This window comes from Alligator mississippiensis, chromosome 5 (assembly GCF_030867095.1).
Source record: "Alligator mississippiensis isolate rAllMis1 chromosome 5, rAllMis1, whole genome shotgun sequence".
Classification (NCBI taxonomy): Eukaryota; Metazoa; Chordata; order Crocodylia; family Alligatoridae; genus Alligator; species Alligator mississippiensis.
The window spans coordinates 37,840,518-37,860,656 of NC_081828.1; the positions used below are offsets into that span (position 1 = coordinate 37,840,518).

General features: G+C 40.0%; 3 protein-coding genes across 11 annotated transcripts in view; 1 reads left to right on the forward strand and 2 right to left on the reverse strand.

Moving 5' to 3' along the window:
- Positions 1-1,365, reverse strand: part of SASS6 (SAS-6 centriolar assembly protein) — a 30,410-nt gene extending 29,045 nt beyond the window's left edge. For all 6 annotated transcript variants that reach the window (XM_019479051.1, XM_059728079.1, XM_019479050.2 and 3 more), the window contains exon 1: positions 1,262-1,365. In XM_019479051.1, coding sequence (XP_019334596.1) covers positions 1,262-1,329 — 68 coding nt within the window. In that variant the 5' untranslated portion in view covers positions 1,330-1,365. The remainder of the gene's footprint in view (positions 1-1,261) is intronic.
- On the forward strand, positions 1,357-9,856 carry TRMT13 (tRNA methyltransferase 13 homolog). 2 transcript variants are annotated; one of them, XM_006277276.4, is made up of 11 exons: positions 1,357-1,534; positions 1,606-1,652; positions 1,912-1,978; positions 3,465-3,527; positions 3,638-3,707; positions 4,966-5,072; positions 6,052-6,219; positions 6,558-6,630; positions 7,206-7,280; positions 8,346-8,775; positions 9,056-9,856. In XM_006277276.4, the coding sequence occupies exons 1-11, from the start codon at positions 1,379-1,381 to the stop codon at positions 9,249-9,251; spliced, it is 1,452 nt and encodes a 483-aa protein (XP_006277338.1). In that variant the 5' UTR covers positions 1,357-1,378; the 3' UTR covers positions 9,252-9,856. The 2 variants fall into 2 exon arrangements, with proteins under 2 accessions (XP_006277338.1, XP_019334598.2); XM_019479053.2 differs by having other exon boundaries at positions 1,358-1,534; positions 3,635-3,707.
- On the reverse strand, positions 3,706-19,160 carry LRRC39 (leucine rich repeat containing 39). 3 transcript variants are annotated; one of them, XM_019479055.2, is made up of 10 exons: positions 19,048-19,160; positions 17,091-17,307; positions 15,985-16,090; positions 14,812-14,968; positions 14,562-14,698; positions 11,858-12,003; positions 11,235-11,387; positions 10,702-10,838; positions 4,779-4,843; positions 3,706-3,794 (listed from the first exon to the last, which is right to left on the reverse strand). In XM_019479055.2, the coding sequence occupies exons 2-9, from the start codon at positions 17,213-17,215 to the stop codon at positions 4,824-4,826; spliced, it is 981 nt and encodes a 326-aa protein (XP_019334600.1). In that variant the 5' UTR covers positions 17,216-17,307; positions 19,048-19,160; the 3' UTR covers positions 3,706-3,794; positions 4,779-4,823. The 3 variants fall into 3 exon arrangements, with proteins under 3 accessions (XP_019334600.1, XP_019334599.1, XP_006277334.1); XM_019479054.2 differs by having other exon boundaries at positions 3,706-4,843; XM_006277272.3 differs by lacking the exons at positions 3,706-3,794; positions 4,779-4,843 and adding an exon at positions 9,514-9,600.
- Between the last annotated feature and the right edge of the window lie 979 nt (positions 19,161-20,139).

Genomic DNA, 20,139 nt, shown 5'->3' on the forward strand with positions numbered 1-20,139 from the left:
GTCAGCAATTGGCCACTGGGGGACTCCCTTGGTTGGCGATTGGCTGCTGGTGCCCCCCCACTCAGGAGAAACCAGTCATCCATGCAGCCTCCATGTCACATGTATTCAGTGTCCCCATACTTCAAAATGGTGTCGGGGTGCTTTAACTAAAACTCATTAAAGCCTCTGAGAGTTGCTCTAATTAAAGGGCCCCCCCCCTTCACCCTGAAGCACATGTAAAGATGCCCTTTAAGCCCCCATCAGAGAGGAAGGCTACTGAGACAGTGGCAATAATAAAAAAAAAACACAGGGACAGGAGTGAGATCGCCAGTTAAAAACAACAATGTGACACAGGATACTGGGCAACAGGGACCTGTAGTCTGACCCAGTAGATAGCAGTTCTCATGTGAGTTCACTAACTACTCAGCTAAAACACCAGGGCCCTCATTTCCATATGCCAATGAAGGCTGCGCCTGTGCAATGGCCGCGTGGACGCTTCTGCATCCTACCCTGCGCTGTTCACAGACCTGCAAACACTGTGCGAGTGCCCAAAACACCACTTTCGCAGCCAAGTAACTGTGGCTGCCTGAAAAGAAATAGGTGCTTGTGTCGCTCAATGGAGAAAAAGAGAATATTCCTTTGTGGTTTAGACAGCAATGCTTCAAATGCTCCCACGTCTCTGTACTTGATCTGCTGCTGTTTTAAGGAACGTCGGAGACCCCTTTACTACAAGGAGGGAAATCGGGGGCACGGCTCGGCTCGACTCGACTCGGCTCCTCTCCTCTCCTCTCCTCTCCGTGCAGTCTGTTTGGTGGGGCACAGTCAGGCAGGTGTACCCAGGAGTGTTGGTGAGCAGTTCAGTGTGGCAAACGGGCTCCAGTTTTGGCAACTGGCTGGATGTCGAGACCAAGTGGCATTTCCCCACCCAGGATCCCGGCGAAGCCAGATTTTCCCCAAGCCCCAACAAGAAACGAAGCTGCCCCTGGGGGAGCTCCCCCGCACGGGTCCCCCCACTGCTGCCTCCCCGAGGATGCTCCTGGGCAGGCGGTGAAACCCGCTCCCATTCACGGGGGGGTGGGGAAGGACCCGGCTTGGCAGCACCGTGACCCCGTGCGCGATCTGCCCCAAATCCCGCCGTGGGGTGTGACACGGGCCGCCCGGGGCCTGAGGGCCTGGTCTCTTCCGTGCGGACACCCCGACCCCGACCCCGGCCCCAACCGCCGTCGCGGGCCCCGGGGACCCCAACGGCGTCGCTTTAATCGGGCCGGGCGGATCCGCTCACCTCTCCTCGCAGCCCGAGCCCTGCAGCTGCAGCCGCACCGCGCGCTCAAACAGCCGCTCCGCCGCCATCTTGCGCGTCCGGTTTGGCGCCGGGCTCCCGCGGGGGCGGGGCCACAAGATGGCGGCCAAGCCAGGCCTGCCGCCGCCGCCACCGCCCGGGGCTCGCATCTCCGAGCCCGGCCGCTGCGGCTACTTCGTGGAGCGGAAGAAGCGCTTCTGCAGGATGACCCCGGCCCCGGGCAGGCGCTTCTGCGGCGAGCACGGGCAGCACGAGGTAGGTTTTTAGAACAAGACTATTGAATGCCCCATAAACAGGCTAAGTACAATATTTTTCTTTCCAACTAGGAAGAAAATGATAGGAAAAGAATCCCATGCCCTCTTGATCCAAACCAGTAAGTGGGGGTTTTTTAAATCGATTTGTATATTCATTATGACTCCCGTTGCTTTTTATTTCCTCTCTGATTTTGGGCAGAAGGCAGGGCAGGGTTGCACCTTAGAGATCAACTCTGCTGGCCTCTGATGAAGTAGGCTGTTGCCTACAAAAGCTCATTGTTGTCTGCCTGAACAAGTTACTGTATAAGGTGCCACCCTTGCCCTGCCTTCTGCCTGACTTTGTCCTATCACAGCTAACTTTCCTCTCTCTGATATTAGCACAGTATATGAAGATCAACTACAAAAGCATTTGAAAAAGTGTAATTCAAGAGAGAAACCAAAGCCTGTAAGTACTTTTGTAAATTCAGTCCCACTTCTGGAAGTGAAAGAACCATTTATTATACAAATACATATAATTTATCATGGAATTGGGAACCAGAAAGCAGTAATCTCAACATAGAAAATTTTTATTTTTTTATAAAGGGAAAAACCAAAAATGCAGTGGCAATGCATAGGGGATGCATGTGCACCCTCTGAGAGTGCTGGTACACCCTGACAGCCAGCGCTTGCCGCTTAGGGGACAGGCTGGGTGGGGGGGCAGGTGAGAGGGCGGGTGGCGGGGCCCCCCCCCACCCCACCTCCGTCCGAGAGCACCGGCCAGGGAATGAGGGCGCCAGGAGAACCGATCCACCCAGTCCCCCTGTGGCCAATTGCACCGACCCAGAAGTGCCAGTGGCATGCCGCTGGTACTTCCAGATCAGCACAATCGGCTGTGGGGCACCCTCCACCCAGTCGGTGCGATTGGTCCCCCCAGTCACTGACTGGCTGGGGGGTGGGCAAGTGTGTCCCATCCCCCCAACTCAGGAGGCACTAGTCACCATGCAAAGAGGCATAAATACTGTATGGAACAGGATTCGTGGATTGTGCTGTGTGCATGTCCCCCAGGGTCCTAATTTTGCTCAAAGCAAAAGACTCTGTTTTCCTATGGTAAAGATATGCTTCATTTGGATATATATGGGAGCAAGTAAGTAGCTCTTGCCTGTTTTGGGGAACTGGATGCAAATGATCTTTCACTGGTCCAGTGTTCTGCAGCATTTGATAAACACTACTGCCAACAAACTTGTTTGAGTAAACTGAAGGTGCCCACATAGATGAAATATCAACATTCAAGAGATTTGGAGAACTTCTGGTAAAATAAACACTTGATTACTGAAGACTTGGATATTAAAATAAAATATGAAGTGGTGGTGCAAGTGTAATATAGGATTCAATTTTTCAAATGTTACTAGCATAGTAGATTGTCTGTCTGTGCTACAGTGCTGCTGCTGCCATAGCTAAGGGGGCAGCGCTACATTAGTACAGCTCCCCGGTATTGATGCAACTTTGCTGGCAAAAGGAGGATTTTTGCCTGCAATGTTACATTACTCCCCTGAACAACAGAAGCTCTGTTGGTAGAAGGCAGCTTCTGCTAGCAGAGACATATCTGCCTTAGGGGATTCTGTTAGCGACGCTACATCAGTTGTAGGGTCTGATTCTGTCATGCTCCTTGCCAACAGTGCTAGCAGGACTTTGCAAATTCAGAGTCCTCAGTCTTCTTGAAATCTGTTAAATTAATCATTGTTATAATAACCACAAAAACTACTGAAGAATGTTTTCACAATCAAGCCCTAATACACTAATAAAACCATCTTCTTGGAACTGTTTTCTTCATTTTAATGGTTTGACTTCTGCTAAGTGAATTATTATTAGTGCATTGCACATTCCTTTGGCTTTGTATGCTATTCTCAGCTATGAGTCTACTTGATTTTCATGCTGCTGTTTGTTTTATTAAGGTCTACTATGTTCAAGATATAAATGCAGGTTTAAAAGATGTAACAAAAATACCTGAAGAGCAGGTGAGTCCATGTTTTCATTCTATGACTTGTTTTTCACTTATTGTGCTTTTTTTATAACTAAAGAACAAAATAAGAGGAAAGCCCTTTATTTTTTTTAATTTTTAAAGCAGGTACCAATTTCTTCTCTGTCTAAAGAAGAGTTACAGGATTTAATTAGAAAACTGAAAACAGCAAGTAATGGTGAGTGCTTAATTTTGGGGTGAAATATTCTAAATTGTGTTCTGTAGAACTAATCAAATATTTTGTGACTCTTTTGGTGTTGAATATCTGCAAAGATTAAAGAACAAAAGGAGATTAATTGGAATACATATTTTGTCACTTCAGGCATATTTTAGTATTAAAGAACTACCTGTGTCATGTTAATAGCTAGTATTTTTCCCCTTTCTCCATCTAGTTTGTTCTTTTGAGCACAAGTCAATGTTATTCTTTTGCTTTTAACATACATGAGATAAATTATATATTTGTTCACCTTCCTGTTTGGGTGCCAACTTTAATAGTGATGGCTGTGTACCGCTCTGGGAAAAAGCATTTGCCAGGAAAATTGCTTCTGAACAAGCAGCAGGCAATCGTGTATTTATTCTTGGTTATTTTGTTGGTGCCAAAATTAGGGTAGTTTTCTAAATCTTTGAAGATACTGGGCATGTCTACACACATAATTAAGGTGCAACAATAATCTCCAGCATTTATTGCAGTGGAGTTTATTGTTCCTGGGCATGCTGTTTGAACGTGCGCCTGGGACCACAGCACGTTGAGCCAGGTCAGAGCAGCCCTGGCTGGCAGGGGCCCCAGAGATCAGTCTGCCAACCTAGAGCTGTTCCTGCCCAGCTCAGCATGTTGCAGATGGGCCAGCTGGGGCACAAGGGTGCTTCAGTGCAGGGCTTAAGTGAAGCCCCTGCACTGAATCACCCTCGTACCCATCTAGCTGGGTCAGCATCTACATGTGTTGCTGCACAGTAAAAAAAAACCAAAAAAACAAAAAAAACCTCTGCAGCAGGATAGTACTTGTATTTACAAGTACTACCCTGCTGTGGAGCTTATTAGTTTACAGCACCTTAATGAGGCTGCATGTGTAGATGTTGCAACGCTTACTGTGGAGCAATTAGGGAGCTCCACAGTAAACATATCATGTGGACAGACAGACCCACTGTGAACTAAACCCAAAAGTATATGAAGATCAACTACAAAAGTGCTCGTCTGAAACTTGAAGGACGTGACTGATAAGGATATTTCACTTGGAGAATTTAGACTTACCAGTTTTTAGGCATATACCAATAAGTGTCTCTTCATTTTGTTGTTTCAGATGTTTAGTGTCAGCACTATAAAAAGATTTTGCAAATTAAGTAACACATAGTTATTTCAGTATGAAGATGGAAGCCAGAATGACATTGGGTAGCCATTTTAATTGAGCTTAAAAGATATTCTTCTGCATTTTATACAGGTATAAGTTCTATACTTAAGGATCAAACTCTGTCCCATCAGGCCTTTAAAGAAGTTTTAAATGACCCAAAAAATGGAGAGTGTGCTTTCAAGCACTTGAAGCAACAGGTACTGTCACTGTGTTACTAGTAACAATAGCTTCCTTTACTATAGCTTTCTTCCTGTAGGTTCTAGCTTATCTGTAGTACCATTTTGTCACATAAAATATATTTAATATGGTTCCAGGCTACCCTTCTACAGTTTAAGAATAGCTGTTTTGAAATTGTAGCGGTTAACAAGGGAGGTTTATTTTGATCCTGAAATAAATAACAAGCATGTGTAAGTTTTCAGGATGAGTTCCATACTTTCTGTTTATGCTCTTATAATAAATCCAATTTTAGCCACAAAAAAGGAAAATAATTAATTATTAGGTAAGCAATAGTAGAATATCCTGACTTTTCCATTCATTAGAGTGCAGAGAAAACATAAGAGAGGGGTCAGAAAACAATGAGGTTTGCCTTATAGCCTTTTTCTGAGAATTGTCTGCTGGATAAGAGGGATTTTTAAGGGGAATGAATGAGTAGGGGTGAGGCTGCCTAAAGGTAACAAATCCTGGAAAGGGAGCTGAAGAGTGATAGAGGCATATGGGTCCATGGGAATGATAGGCTCCCCTGCACTACCTTATTGGGACCTAATTTCCATGGCAGCACAATTAAATGAACTACATATTTGTAGCAGCCACAGGGAGACCACTGCAGCACTAATGCCTCACAGAGGTCCAATTCCATATCTGTGTGACTATTGTAAGGACCAGCTGAGAAAATAATGGCAGTATATGCCAGGTTGCTAAATTTATTTCCAAAAACTAATGGATGAACTTCTATGGGAATGGGGAGAAAGGAAGGATGATGCTAGAGAGAGAGTTTATTTCCTCTGCTGTCCTTGCCCATACATTTTTGGAAGAGCTATTCATGGTCCCAAGAAGTCATTTATGAATTAAGAGCTATGGGAAAAGGCTTCTAATTGGTAAGCTAAATCAGCAGTTTTCCATAAAAATTGACACACAGAGTATGTATTTGCTTGGTTCATAATCATTTGAAGTTTGTAGGCTTCTATTTTAGGTCACATGGAACAGTTGCATTTACTTGGGCCAGGACGATGTTTTGTTGAGTTTGGAGCTGGACGAGGAAAGCTGTCTCACTGGGTTGATACTGCCTTGCAAGATACTGAAAATGTTCACTTTCTTCTTGTGGAAAGGGCAACTACAAGATTTAAGGTAGGACAGGATGGTATGGAGTTAGCTAAGACTTCCTGGAGTTAGTAAGCCTGGTTAATGTGATATTTGCTCAAAGTCTGATTACCTCTGAAAATTGAAGGTAAAAAGGGTTTCTCTCAACTAAGACCTGTAAAAATGTCAAAAGTTTAACTGACTCTTATTGTGGTTCTAAGTCTTGCTTATAACACATTTGCAATAAAAAATCCTGCTGAACAATGCTGTAAATGTTATTGTTCATTTGAACAGGGATTGTTTTATAAAAATAACTAAAGTGCACACGGGTTATTACTTCTTTAAGTGACCAATACTACCCAATATGTGATGTCCTTCTCACACAGGTAGATGGTAAACACAGAAAAAGAGACTCCATATTTGAAAGACTTCAAGTTGATATCCAACACTTGTGTTTAAGTAAGTTGTTTTTTTTAGTTTGCCTAACTTTCAGTGAGACTTGGAAGTTTACTTGAAAACTTAACTGCATAGTGCCAGAATGCAGGAAAATGTTATGTATAGCACCAGTTAAATGTGTTAATATGTAGGCGATTATTCTCAGTATTTGCTCAGTTACTTTTGTGTTGTCCTTCTGTTCTTAAGTGGATAAGGAAATTTAGATACTTCCTAATTTGTACAAATAGTTCTCTTAAATTTATAGGATTTTATTTTGGGCCAGATTCATCAAAAGAAAAACATTTCAAAAAAGTCTTAATGATTTTTCTACACTGAAGAAGAGAGAGGATAACTTAATGTATCAGCAGCAAATTTATCTAAGTCATTTCTCATCTCTTTATTTTTTTAAATATACCTAATAGCCCTTTCTAGATATATAAATTACTATTATCTGTGTGTGTGTATATATATATATATATATATATATATATATATATATATGGAAAGGAATACTATTGCTTGAATTTTGTACGCTGGAAAGGCATTATTTGGCAGGATGTTCCCTAGCTCTAATAATCCAAGTTCTGGTTTTTTTTCAGATAAGATACCCATTCTTGTGAAAGAAAAACTATCTGTAGTAGGAATTGGGAAGCATTTGTGTGGTGTTGCAACAGGTATTAACTGTACAAATATATTCATATAAATGCAAAATGCTGATTGTAAACCTCTTGGATAGTAAAACTGTTCTAATGATTCTTTTGCCCTGTTCTTTCTAATCCTTCCATTGCTAATGCGTGCACTAGTAATACTTTAAACCTTTGTTGATTTGAATAAAGTCCTAACTCAGTGATGACAGGCACAAGTGAGGACCAGTAGCCAAAGAGGCAATCCAGATGGAAACAGAACATTGTTAATTGCTATGCAGAATAAAGATTTCTGTAATCATTGTTTAAACAGAGAAGACATGTTTTTCTTAGAATTAGGCAGAAGGGAAGGTACTTTCTTCCTGATTTTGGACTTGGTTTTGTTAAAAATGTTCTGTAGATTTTCAACTTGACAAAGACATTTAGAATCAAGTATATGCTGTAATATTACAATATGAATGTATCAGTTATTACAATTACAGCATATAAGGGTATTATATATTTTTTTTATTGGGAACAGGATGATGGTAGAGTTGGAAATGCATCTCATTGTGGGTCCAGAGGCTTGACCCTTGCTCTGGACTTACATTGAAGGCTACTCCCAGTTGACCCATCTGTAAATGGGTACCTGCTCATTCAGCCTGAAGAGTCAAAAGTAACTGGACCTGATGATATGCATATACTGATGGAACACTGTCAACCATATCATCTTTGTAATAGTTTCCTACAAACATAAATACTAAAAATGTGTTTTAGTCCTTTTACAGAAGAAAGTGCTACAATAAATACATGTGTAGTTGAAATATTCATAATATGACTCATGTGAAACAAGTATTCAAGAATTTTTGTCACTAGCAGGTCAGGTAGTCTTATCTTTTTGTAAGGTCATTATTTGTTAAAACCAGAAGTTTGAAATAAATACCTTTTAATGTAGGCTGATAATCCTTAGTATGTCACCAACCTGCATCTTGTTGCTTTTTGGGATGCATAGCATCCCCCCTTATTTTGGGTAAAGTTCCTACCCAAACTTTACATTGTACATTAATGCTGCATTATTCACCTACAGCCATTTTTAAATGCAACTTCTGTTCACAGATCTTGCTCTGAGATGTCTGATTGAAAGTTTTACAACCCAGGATGATGGAATAAATGAAGAACCTTCAGCTAAACGCCTCAAGAGTGATAACACCCAAGCTGGTTCCAACAATTTTACTGACAAGGAAAGAAGTGGAGAGAATGTTTCAGAGAGCTACAACACTGTGGCTGGAATTGTTATTGCGCTATGTTGCCACCACAAGTGTGACTGGAAGCATTACGTAGGCAGGGAATTCTTTAAAAAAGTTGGACTTGGACAAGTGGAATTTAATTTTTTTCAGAGAATGTCTAGCTGGGCAACCTGCGGCATGCAAGAAACCATATCTGAAGCCTGTTCAAGTGATGTAGAATGTGGAGCCCAAAGCAGTGACGCAGATGAACATGACCAAGCATATAACAGGCCTGAGTGCAATTCTGATAGCATACAAGGGTAGGTGAGCCCTTTCAACATTGACTTTTCCACAAATTACTCATATGTAGCAAGTATATGAAGTACCTCTCAGTTATCAGTATGGCCCATTTTACAGAAACCTCCAGATGTTGTACTTATTTCAAAATAAAAAACAGACAGTTTTAATTAAGTTGCAATATCTTTAGCCTAAAGGTCACACTTGCCTGGGTTGAAATGTACCAGTACCAATTTGTGCAGTCTTTGATTATAAACTTAATACAAATATTCTTCTAATAAATGTTTTTCTTTTTGAAACTAGGCTGCTTACTGTTGAAGAACGGAAACAGATAGGTCATCTTTGTAAACTGTTGATTGACCATGGACGGATTGAATATTTACAACAGAGAGGGTACAAGGCTGTGTTACAATACTATACAGATTCCACTGTGTCTTTGGAGAATGTACTCTTGACAGCTGTACCAAATCCGTGTTCAGTACTCCAGTCAACTGCATAATAGGAGATATATGTGCAATGGAGAGAATACAGAGCTCTACAAAATGTTTCTGGATTTATCAAAACATTATTCACAGATGCAACTGTCACTGAAAACCTTGTGTAGCCTTTTCTGCACTTACAAAAGCATTTTATGATCTCAGATTAAATCAGAAAATGCCAGCTGACTCTTAGTGGTATGAAAATTACAAGACCTCCATCCCTGTCTTTGAAATTTTCTGTTGCTTTCTCCATTCAGAAGAAGCAGAACTTATATTTTTCTTCAACAAGCAACCAGCTTAGCTTAGAGAAGCAGTTTTACATTTTTTCTTCATTGTTTATGGTATCAGAGGTGCTGTCTTCCAGGTTTTCTGAGAAATAATAGGTTAAAATGTAAGAAACAAACATGCTTACTCTCCATTTAGAACTTCATGAAAATTCTTTCTGGTCTGTTTGTTTTAATGTACCAATGTTTTTATTTCATGACTTCTCGCTGTTTAGGGGATTGACTAGAGAAAAAAAAGACTGTCTGGCAATCAAATGCCACCTCAGGATGGTTTTTGTTAATTGTATTTCCACATGTGAAACCTTGTAAGGGACATTAAATAAAAGCTGGAATTGACATGATTGAATTTAGTAAGTTTACTTAACCTTTTTTTGTAAGTTAAGTTCTCTTTCATTTAATGGATATAGCAAAGGTAGATTGACTCATGGTTCTGTTTATATGCTTCAATCCTGGCCTGCAGTTGCAACCACTGAACAGGAAAAGGTAGTTAAATCCCTAAGTCCTCTCTCAGAGTGCCTGTACATGAGTGCAGAGGCTGCTCCAATGCACTCTAATTCCAGTGAGTCAGAGCATGGTAATTATTGCATTCCAGCAGCCTCCTGCACCTTGTATATCAACTTCTCCATGCTTAAAAATGGTGGTGGGGGCACTTGAACTAAAGCTGGTTTGACGAATTTTAGTTCAAGTGCCCCCACCACCATTTTTAAGTGTAGGGATGCTAATACATGCTATGTTATGGCACTAATTAGAACAGCTCTTGTAGCCACTCTAATTAAAGCACTCTCTCCCCCCCCCCCCCCGCCAACCTCTGGAGCATGTGTACAAGTGCTCTCAGTTAACAGAGAAGTCCCGTGGGACCAAAAGCATTAAGAGGTAGGATGAAATAACAATTTAGGGATGGGAATGGGAGAAGGACTGGTGTTTTGAGATGCAACTTATTTATCAAGGGTTGATGCTTTTTACCTACTGTCGGGGGGAAAAAAATGGAAGTGCATCTTTTTTTTTTTTTTAACTCTTCACTTTTTCCAAACTCATGATGAGTATATGAAGACCAAAGAATAGAATCTCTCCCCACACAAGCCAAGTGTGGGGAGACTCCAATTTAATTCCAACTGACTCTTCATTCCCATGTTTTCTAATATTGTGTTAAACTGTACTCTAATTAGGGATAGTACAAAGGACATACCTGCTCTCCTGAGTGACTCCTGAATGTATATATGCATGAACTCAATACCAAATAGCTCCCGTTCCTCCTCTTCAGTATTCTCACATGGGGGAAGTGTTACCTGCAGTTCCAGTGGGTTGTCTCTGAAGTTGACAAATCTGGGAATTCATCAGAAAAACATTACACTTAGAAAGCTCCAAGATAGAACCAACTACGCTTGGAAACTGAAAGGAGCTTCCACGAAGCAATATTTTAAGGAAAAGACAATGTAAATTAATTGTAGTTTCCTAAAGATAGTCTTACAAAGTCTTACAATTAGGGTTACTGTTAACAAGAAAGCGCTTTGTGTGTTTTAACATATTGAATGAAAGAGTGGTTTTGCATTAACAAGTATATAACATTTTTAGTGATGTATATGCTTAAGTTTGTTCAGTTTAATGTAGAAGTGGACTGACTGTGGATTCAGCATGCAGGGCTTGTCCAGCATAGGCCATATCTTTGACACCCCTACACTCGAATATCTTCGCGGGGGAGGGTGTCTTTTTTTCTTTTACCTCAAATCTGTCATGTGCTGCATGCAAGCAGGAATATTCTGGAGTTTGTTGCTGCTGAGGACAAGAGTGCTTAAGTTTTTCATGTTACTGATGGTTTCTGGTAAACAGGTTATTTCATTTCGTTGGAGCCATAAAGTATGCAGGTTTTCCATTCTGCAGGAATAGAGAACAGGTAATCAATCTAGTATTAGGAAATAATTTAATTTGATTAACCACTATTATGAAGGACTTGATTAATTTTGTGTGTCACATAATTTCTCACACACAATACAGTAATGTTCAATTAAATTGCTGGTTGAGATTTTAGATAGCAAAACAATTTAACTTGATTACATGTATGTAATGATTTGTCAATGACTAAATTCAACTGTAATACTATACAATTGTACTTCTCACACCAAGCAGTAGTTTATAATGAAATATTGTGCTTTGAGATGTTCCTACTATGTTAACAGGATAAGCAGAATATTCCATTTTAGAAAAAAAGTACACAGCAATGTTGCTTGGTTTCAGTTTGTTGTAAACTTTGTTGCCTGATAATATTCTGTAACAACTGAATAACTAGATTTTCACTGCAATGAAATTAAAATTAAGATGGGCTAGGCAGGGAGTAGAGGGGTTACCTGTCAATGGTGTCAGGAAGTTGCTGAAGTTTGTTGCTGCCCATGTCTAACCATTCTAGACTTGGCATGTTCAAGAGAGCTGAAGGAATGGTAGTAAACTGGTTCATACACAAATCTATATGGTAAAGTTTCTTTAGATTACTGAGCTAAAAAGAAGGGAAGACTTCTATTAATATTCTGTAATGTACCTTTGCACATACTGTAAAGCAAGAGATTTCACTGAGGTCCCTGCTACATGTTACATATGTTATGCAATCAACTAGTTAATTGCACAATAAATTTAGACCAGCCACATATGGAAAGTAATTATCATACAATAAAAATGACTATCCAGCTATAAGAAGGGCCAGACAGTTACAAAATTAGTACTTGAAAATGTGTAACAACTCTACAGCTGGTTTCTCTATCCAGTTTCAATTTGAACTTGTAGTAGGGCCCTAGGACTGCAAATTAGCCATCTTGGCCAACAAGCAACAATTTAAAGAATTGTTAAAATGTTCCTGGAATGCATAACAGAAAAGAGTGTCACAGCTAACGTAGCCTGGAAAAAGTCAGAATCTGATCTATATCAATGGACTGTTTAAACCCCTCTGTCAGAGGCTACCTGGACCTAAAGCAATGTTTCCCAAAGACTTTACACCCTGGGCCCATGCTTTTCTGGATTACAGTTGGCACCACACTTGGCTCTTACATCCAGAAAGGTGAATATGATTTGTTTTCACAACATATAATACATTCCATTCCCCTGCCAGAGGAAATCACATGAGTGCTGAGAGGTACAGTTAAAAAAAATTACAGCAAATACATTTTTCTTTAAGCAAAAGATTAGTCTCTGGACCAGTGGTCTTGAACCTTTTTAGCTACAAGATCCGCCCCCCCACCCCATAACTTCTCTGAATTTTGCACCCCAGTTGAAAATCGCTGAGATAGATCTAAATTCAGAAGAAATATGGAGGGGGTCTTGAGGCTAAAAGGTCAAAAATCACTGATCTAACTGCTGCCACTTAAGGGTGACAGAGGCAGGACCTCACCCTGTTCTCTCCATGGTCTGACCCCTGGTCTGTACTTCAGGGGGGCAAGGGCAGCCCCTGCTGCTGAGGCTGCTCTTTCAGGGTCTCATTGGGGAGGAGTGAAGAGAACAAACTGGCCTCTAAAGTGCCACTCTGTCTATGCGGCCACCTATCCACTCACAACATTGTGCGCCGTTGGGATCGTGGTGGGTGGGGGTGCAGCACAGGAGCTACCTGGAGGTAGGAAAGGGTAGGGAAGGCAGTAGTCCCCAAAGCAGAAGCTGCTGGAGTAGCTAGGGCAGGTGTAGGATGCTTGACAGGGGAGGAGAGCATTTATCTCACACTGTGATCTCACAATGCACCCTTTCAGAATCACTGCCCTAGATGCCCTACATTTCTGACATTAACATTCCCTACACCTGACACAATGCAGTACCATGCAAAGATAATTTAAGTGACTGCTTGCCATACTACTGGCTTTTGTAGATCTCATTCTTAGTGTCCATCTGTTTGTGCCTTACATGTGGAGCTGAGAAGCAGTGTAAATTAGTCTGAGCAGACCTCCACATTAGTGCAGATATACTGCTTCCAGATCCTGAGTTAGGTCATTTAAGCCATTCTCTGTATCTCTACCAGCAGTACAGTATGTAATGCAGACATACCCTAGATGCCTAGCACTTGGATTCCACTATAGTGGGCACATATCTAGCAGTTAATGGCTGCAGCACTCACTCTCATGGGACCTCAGTCCCTCTGTGGACTAAGTTCCCAGGCCCTTTTACAGTACTTCATTGCTTCAGTGCAAATAAACTGGCCGAGAATCCTAGAACCCTTTTTGTCATGGTATACCTTCCCTTGACTTCATAAAACTCTGTGATCTATGCTACATCATTTTAGAATGGTTAATATTTGATATTTTATGTTAACAATGCCTGGTTGTTACTGGGTTTTACAGGTTTATTAAATAGATACAGTTCTGCAATGCAATAAACATCTCTAACCCCAGTCAGGACTATGATGTTTGATATTTTTTTACTTGAGGTCAATGGCTCAGATTAAGGCTGGGTAAATAGAGATCAAGTTTTTATTCTCTCTACTGTTTTTAAGGTCCTCTGTCAATGGAGTTAGTCCAGCTCCTTTTGAGCAGCTGTCTGCATCAGGCCACTTTCAAAAGTAGCCCCTGCCAGGAGACCAATAATTGAATGATGGAAGCACTATAGCTTCACCCTTAAATGTGACTCCCCTGAGGTCATGATTAAGACAATGAGCCAAATAGCCATCTCCTGTCAATCAGTGTTTTCTCATTAAAGGCCATGAAACTAAGCTGACATCCATAAGCAGAGGATCTGACCCTATAAGGCAATTGATCTGGACAGAATTAGACTCCATTATTTCAAGCATCTGTATACATACTTACCTTTCTGATACAAATAATCCAACTGACTTCAGTCTGAATATTCATGTAAATAAAGATAACACAAAGGCTTGAGTATTTGTGGAATCAAGCTCTTAAAAAAAATACTACATAAGCCACACACTGGTTTGACACTTCATGCAAGAGTTTTCATACAGATGAAAATGTACCATATCATTTTAAAGATGTAGAAAAAGGAAAAGTTCATTTTTTTCCATTAAAATAATATTTTTAGGCAGTGAAAACATTCACTATATAAATAAAATTGCTTTTCTCAAACCTGAAGAGGAAGGTCACAGATATCTCTGTTCACAGCTAGGTCCAATCTTTCCAGGCTGACACAGTTACTTAACTCGTTAGGAACAGACTTAATTTTATTGTAGCTGAGAAGCAGCTCTTGGAGGTTAGTCAGCTGGCCTGCACAGGGCACAAATCAAAGAGAATATACCTGAATACTTATCACATTTGGCCAAATCCAATCCTACTGTGTTGACTCCAGTTAAGGAAGTGGCTTTTTAAGTACAACTCACCAATCTCTTTTGGTAGCTTTTCAATTGAATTTCGGGACAGGTCCAGCACAATGAGACTTTGAAACTTTCCAATGAATTCAGGGATCTTCATCAAACTAATTCTATGGAGTTGCCATTCCTGGAGGTGGCTTAATTTCAATAAGCAAGAAGGTAGTGTCTAAACAGATGGGGGGGGGGGGGAAAGAAGGAAATTCCACCTAAGTATGCAGAATGAGTAAGGGGAGGAAACACTTTTATTGTGTTTAGCCTATGCAGCCTATACCACAAGCAAAAAAACAACCAACCAACCAATGTCGTTTTTAGACCCCTGTCAGACGTGCAGGTAAAGGTGTGATGGATCTGATATGCAATCCATGCAATAACGCTTCCTACTATGCCATACACACATGGCAGGAGTCACGATTGTGGGATCATGCATCAGATACCATTAGGCCTTATTGCTGGTGCAGAGGGAGCTGGGATCACACACCATGTGCAGACCCATCAGCTGACAGGGCTCCTAGCCACAAGTTCGACAAATGGCATGATAGGAACGAGCCACAAAGTCATTACATATTTTTTGTGGAATAACATTTTGGCTTATTCCTCATTTTATCACACCATTAGCTGATTGAAGTAACGGTCACAATTTAACATTTGATTAACTGGTTAACTATGTCTTAAATGTAATGTGTGGCAGAGTCTTTGTATCAAGGACTTTGATACCTGCAGTGCTGTGCTCAGTAACAAGACCCAGGAACCAAAACAAAAGTTTGAAATTAGTTCCATGCAGTAAAACTAGTAGTTCTGCTGCCTGAGAGCTGCAAGGCACCTTGGTGATTTTGCCCAGTGTCTCTGTAGTTCTGGTACATTATAGAAATTAATACTTTTTTAATTCAATCCACAAGATATACTTTAACCAAATGCTCCTGCCCAGCTGGAAAGACATTTTTTAGTTAAAAAATTAGTACTCAGTACTCCATTATTAAAGTATGTTTTTAATAAAATGAGCTTGACTATTTTCACAGTGGTAATTCTACTCTTCCTGCTTTGTCCTGTGCATTTTGTACAGTACAGAGCACACTGTTGACACTTAATGTAGGGAAAAGAATAGAATTGGCTAGGATTAAATGTACAATAACTTAGTTGTCTAATTATCTGCCCGCTCAAAACAAACAGTAGGCTAAATATTACCTTCCATTCCTCCTCTTCTATCTTTAAAATAGCTCTTCCATCTTCAGAAATTACTTTTTTTTTAAGCTTGGCTAAAGTCACTCTCTCTTCCCAGACAACTACCAATCTACAAGACATAAAATACTTTTCATCATGCAGCTCTAAATTTGAGCAGTATTTACTATTACTTTTTATTGCCTGGAATAGCAAAGAGAGAAGTTTTTGTCTAGTAGCCTCCACGGAAGTCAGACAAATACTTTTTTTAATTGGATGCTAGTAAACACTCTGTGTGTTTAAGGTTGGATATGTAGCAATTGTTGGCTTAGATAATTTACAGGACTTCTATTTTCAGTAATTTAATACCATTTTGCAGTTCGGTATGACTGCATTTCAAATCTGCAAAGCCTTATTTTATGGAGAGCATAACTTCTTCCATCCACTTTTGTAACGTTTCATCCTGGACAGCATAAAAAAAACCACCACAATGGGTCAAAGTCCTAAAGACAATTAATTTTAAGGGTTATATCTAAATGGAAAACAATTGTATGGGGACGAGGACAACAACTTCCTTAATCTTTTCAACTCCACAGTCTTAAAGTCCTACAAAATAAGCTGTACATCCACAAACAGAAATCTGATCAGTTCTGTGTTTGTGGTCTTTATCACAAAGGTCAAGAAGAGTCAAATCTTTTATAGTGAAAATATATAAGAAGTCAGCTTGAAACCACCTAAAGCTTATGCAAGTCAACAGACTAATCTCCAATAATAAAAGATCAAAATCATTCTGAGCATTAAATGGGGAATATTTCAAAGAAAGAACACTTGCCAATAAGGACTGATGTACTGTACAAACAAACTAGAAAGTTCTTACAGTATTACAAGCATATTAAGACAGTAGGAGCTTTTATAGTTTGATATATATGCCAAAATTACCATTGCAGCTGTACTAATTTTTTTTACTTATGATTGAAGATAATGCTACTAAGAACTGATCAGTTCCCTTGAACGAGAATTCTTCTGGAGTGAAGATCATGGAACCAGATGCTCCCAAAAGGACAAGTCATAATCTCCCATGTTTGAACAAACAGTTTACTGTCTCATTTACTGCAGACTTATGATGAACATACCTTCCTACAGCCCTCTGTCTGAATTCCTTTTCCTTCTGGAGTTCTTCATTTATTTTCTGAATTCTCACTTCCCAAAGCGTCTTTACTGCAGTGAACGTACCAGTGCAAAGTGCAGTTTCAGTCATGGTTCTTACACATTCCAGTTCAGTTGTAGGTATCTGGTTTCGAGTGTCAGACTCATTGTCATCATTACAATCTCACATATGAGCCACATGTGCTGGAAGGAGATAAGAATACAAAGTAAATACCCTGCCTATTTTGTTAACCACAACCAGTGTGAAGAGCTGATGGGATTCTCAGAAACTGGATGTTCTAATTCCCAGCATCTCTTCTTGTAATACAAAAACAAAGGGACAGTTAATTAAGTTGAAATGCACAATTAGCCTGTGGAAATCACTGCCACTAGAGAGCACTGAATCCAAGGCCTTAATAAGATTTGAGAATAGGACAAAATGATAAAAATGATGAGAATATCAACAGTAATATTAAAAGTATAAGGTATTTAAACCCTTACATTTAGGGGCATAAGTTTTAGGCATGCTGTTTGCCTAAGATTAGGAAAACACATCCTCTCTGAGTGAGTTAATACATAATTGCCTATCATCTTGGTTTTAGCTACTGCTAGAAAAGATACCTGGGCATTCCTGTGCTCCAATCTGGAAGAGTTCTCCTCAGCCATTACTGTATTGATTTAACTTTCTATTCTGAAGAAGAGCTGAAATCAAGCAACCCATATCTGATATTAACCCTCCTGAAGTCTACAGGGCTAGATTGGGGTTGTTTCAAGCTCATGAAGATTTTCAATGGCATGGTAGAACTATGTACAGTAAATACAATTAAAAGCAGTTGATTTAAACATTGCATCTCAGTTTTTTATTATAAAAGCATAATATTGGATGAAGGAAGGGAAACAAGAGGTAGAAAGACATCACTGTCTCAAACATGTTCTTGTCTGAAAATCTGAAATGTGGTTCAACCAGGTAGAAAGGCTAGCCACCATTTACATTAGTAGAACTCTTTCACAACAGACAATCTTCTTCCCATGGTTGGTGTAGGGTCATATTTTTAAAACAGTCTCTCTCAGCATGATTTTTCTTTTAACTGGACCTTTAAACATGATAGAAACAAGCCAGCTGTAGCACTAGAATGACTATGTGGTAGTTGGATTTTTCTGTGTTCAAACTGATAAGCATTTCTATTATATCTTTCCTTTCTCTCATTGAGATTAAATTTCCACATCAATAGCCTTTACCAATAACTAGCTATTTGCTTCTTATCACAGTGTCCAACTGTGCTGACTACACACATTAGTCAAGCGTTTCTACCAAAAGAACAGAAACAAAATTATTGTTAGACTTCAGGGCAAACAACCCATCGAAATAAATCAGCCTACTTATAGTTCTGAGCTACTATTTAAGGCTGTTTGCAGTTGGCAAAGACAACACTCCAGCAGTTTAGCATTCAGTTCCCATTTCTAATACTAAAAGCTTTTGGAGAAAACTGGCTTTTCTATATGCCTGTACAACACCTGACACAATGGAACATCAGGCCCTGAATGGAGTTTCTACTACTGCTGCTGAAAATATTTGAACCATAAAATCAATAAATCTTTCTTTTTTGATGAAAATCTAGATCCTCAAATACACAACCATCCTGGGGTGTGGAGTCAAAACTCCCAGAGTTTTAGAATCATGAAATACCCGAGGCCCTGACTGCAAACCTTTGTTCTCAAGCAAATATGACTACGTAACAATAGGACTATTGCAGAAGCTGAAACCAGAACCGCTTGTCCCTACCCTTTCTGGAAGATAATACAATACCCGAGTGATCATGAACACTAGAAATTCAAAAGCACATTCCCAATTTTGGTTGCCAAACAGACGCAAACTTACTTCTGGATAACCAGATTTCCCATTAACCTTAAATGCTTCCTTAGGTCTGTAGGTTAAAAACTTACCTAAATCACTTGATGCATTCACAGATTTTTCCATGACTCACTGATTTCCATGCAAGAGCAAGGGTAAGTTATAAATCTTGGCTATATTGGCTAAATGGCTAACACCATTTAACTCTCACACAGACTGCAGCAAATTGAAATATAATGCCAGCCTAGTTCTAATTTTAACCTATGCTGAGAATAGCAAGTATCACATGGGAATAGTTTGCAAAGCCCTGGAGCATTTAGCACTTTGAATGTCTTTCTAGTTTTCAGAATGTGAGCATGACCCTATAAATTGTTTATGGAATAAACAATCATCAGAATTTAGGAACAAAAAGAACTATTTAATGTTTGGTAACAAATCTAAACACACTAAATCTGACAACTGTTTGCTCTGCACTTGCAATGTTTTGCTGAAAATAACAGTACAAACAAACCAACTTAACAGTAAAGTGCTTGACTAATGAAAAAAAACATGATAAAGTAATTTAGAGGTCACATACACTAGTATACCTCTCCTAATCAGGCAGTGCTGGATTAAAAAAAAACACTTTACTCACTACTTCTGCTGTAGAATAATGAAGAATCTTCGCACAGATAATATGCATAAAGGGTCCATACAGTTCTCCATACAGAAAACTACATTTTGGAGGGTTTCCTCTGAACTGCTCCATTGCTGTGAGCATGGATTAGAATGGGCTGGGAGTTTCATTCTCAGAAAGACAGCTGGCTTAAAAGTAGTGTAAATCACAGAAAACTTCTCGGGGGCAGATATATGCTCTCAAGGCAGTGGTTTAGACTTGAGTCACCCCTAGATAGGTTCAAGGCACCCCTAGTTGTCGCTCTTTTTTGACTACAGAAAAATAACAGAGTAATTCTCCTGGTGTGTGAAACTCAGAAAGACCATAACAGGTCAGAAGGTTTTTAACACTGTGGCTTCCTATATGAAAATAATAGGTTTATCGTACCAATCAAATAACAGTGCTAATGTTGTGCAGCACCCCACAGTAACCTTAAGAGGATCTCAAGGCACTCCAGAGTGCCATGGCACCCTGGTAGAGAAACACTGCCTTAAGAGGCCCAGTGCTTTAGCTCCTTCCCAGACAATCA

Coding starts and splice junctions, on each gene's coding strand:
- TRMT13 (XM_019479053.2), top strand. CDS start 1,379: ATGGCGGCCAAGCCAGGCCTGCCGCCGCCGCCACCGCCCGGGGCTCGC. Junction 1,653..1,911: donor TGCCCTCTTGATCCAAACCA/GTAAGTGGGGGT, acceptor CTCTGATATTAG/CACAGTATATGAAGATCAAC. Junction 6,220..6,557: donor GGGCAACTACAAGATTTAAG/GTAGGACAGGAT, acceptor CTTCTCACACAG/GTAGATGGTAAACACAGAAA.
- LRRC39 (XM_006277272.3), bottom strand. CDS start 17,215: ATGACTGAAACTGCACTTTGCACTGGTACGTTCACTGCAGTAAAGACG. Junction 14,699..14,811: donor AAAGCTACCAAAAGAGATTG/GTGAGTTGTACT, acceptor TGCCCTGTGCAG/GCCAGCTGACTAACCTCCAA. Junction 9,601..10,701: donor GGAGTCACTCAGGAGAGCAG/GTATGTCCTTTG, acceptor ATTATTTCTCAG/AAAACCTGGAAGACAGCACC.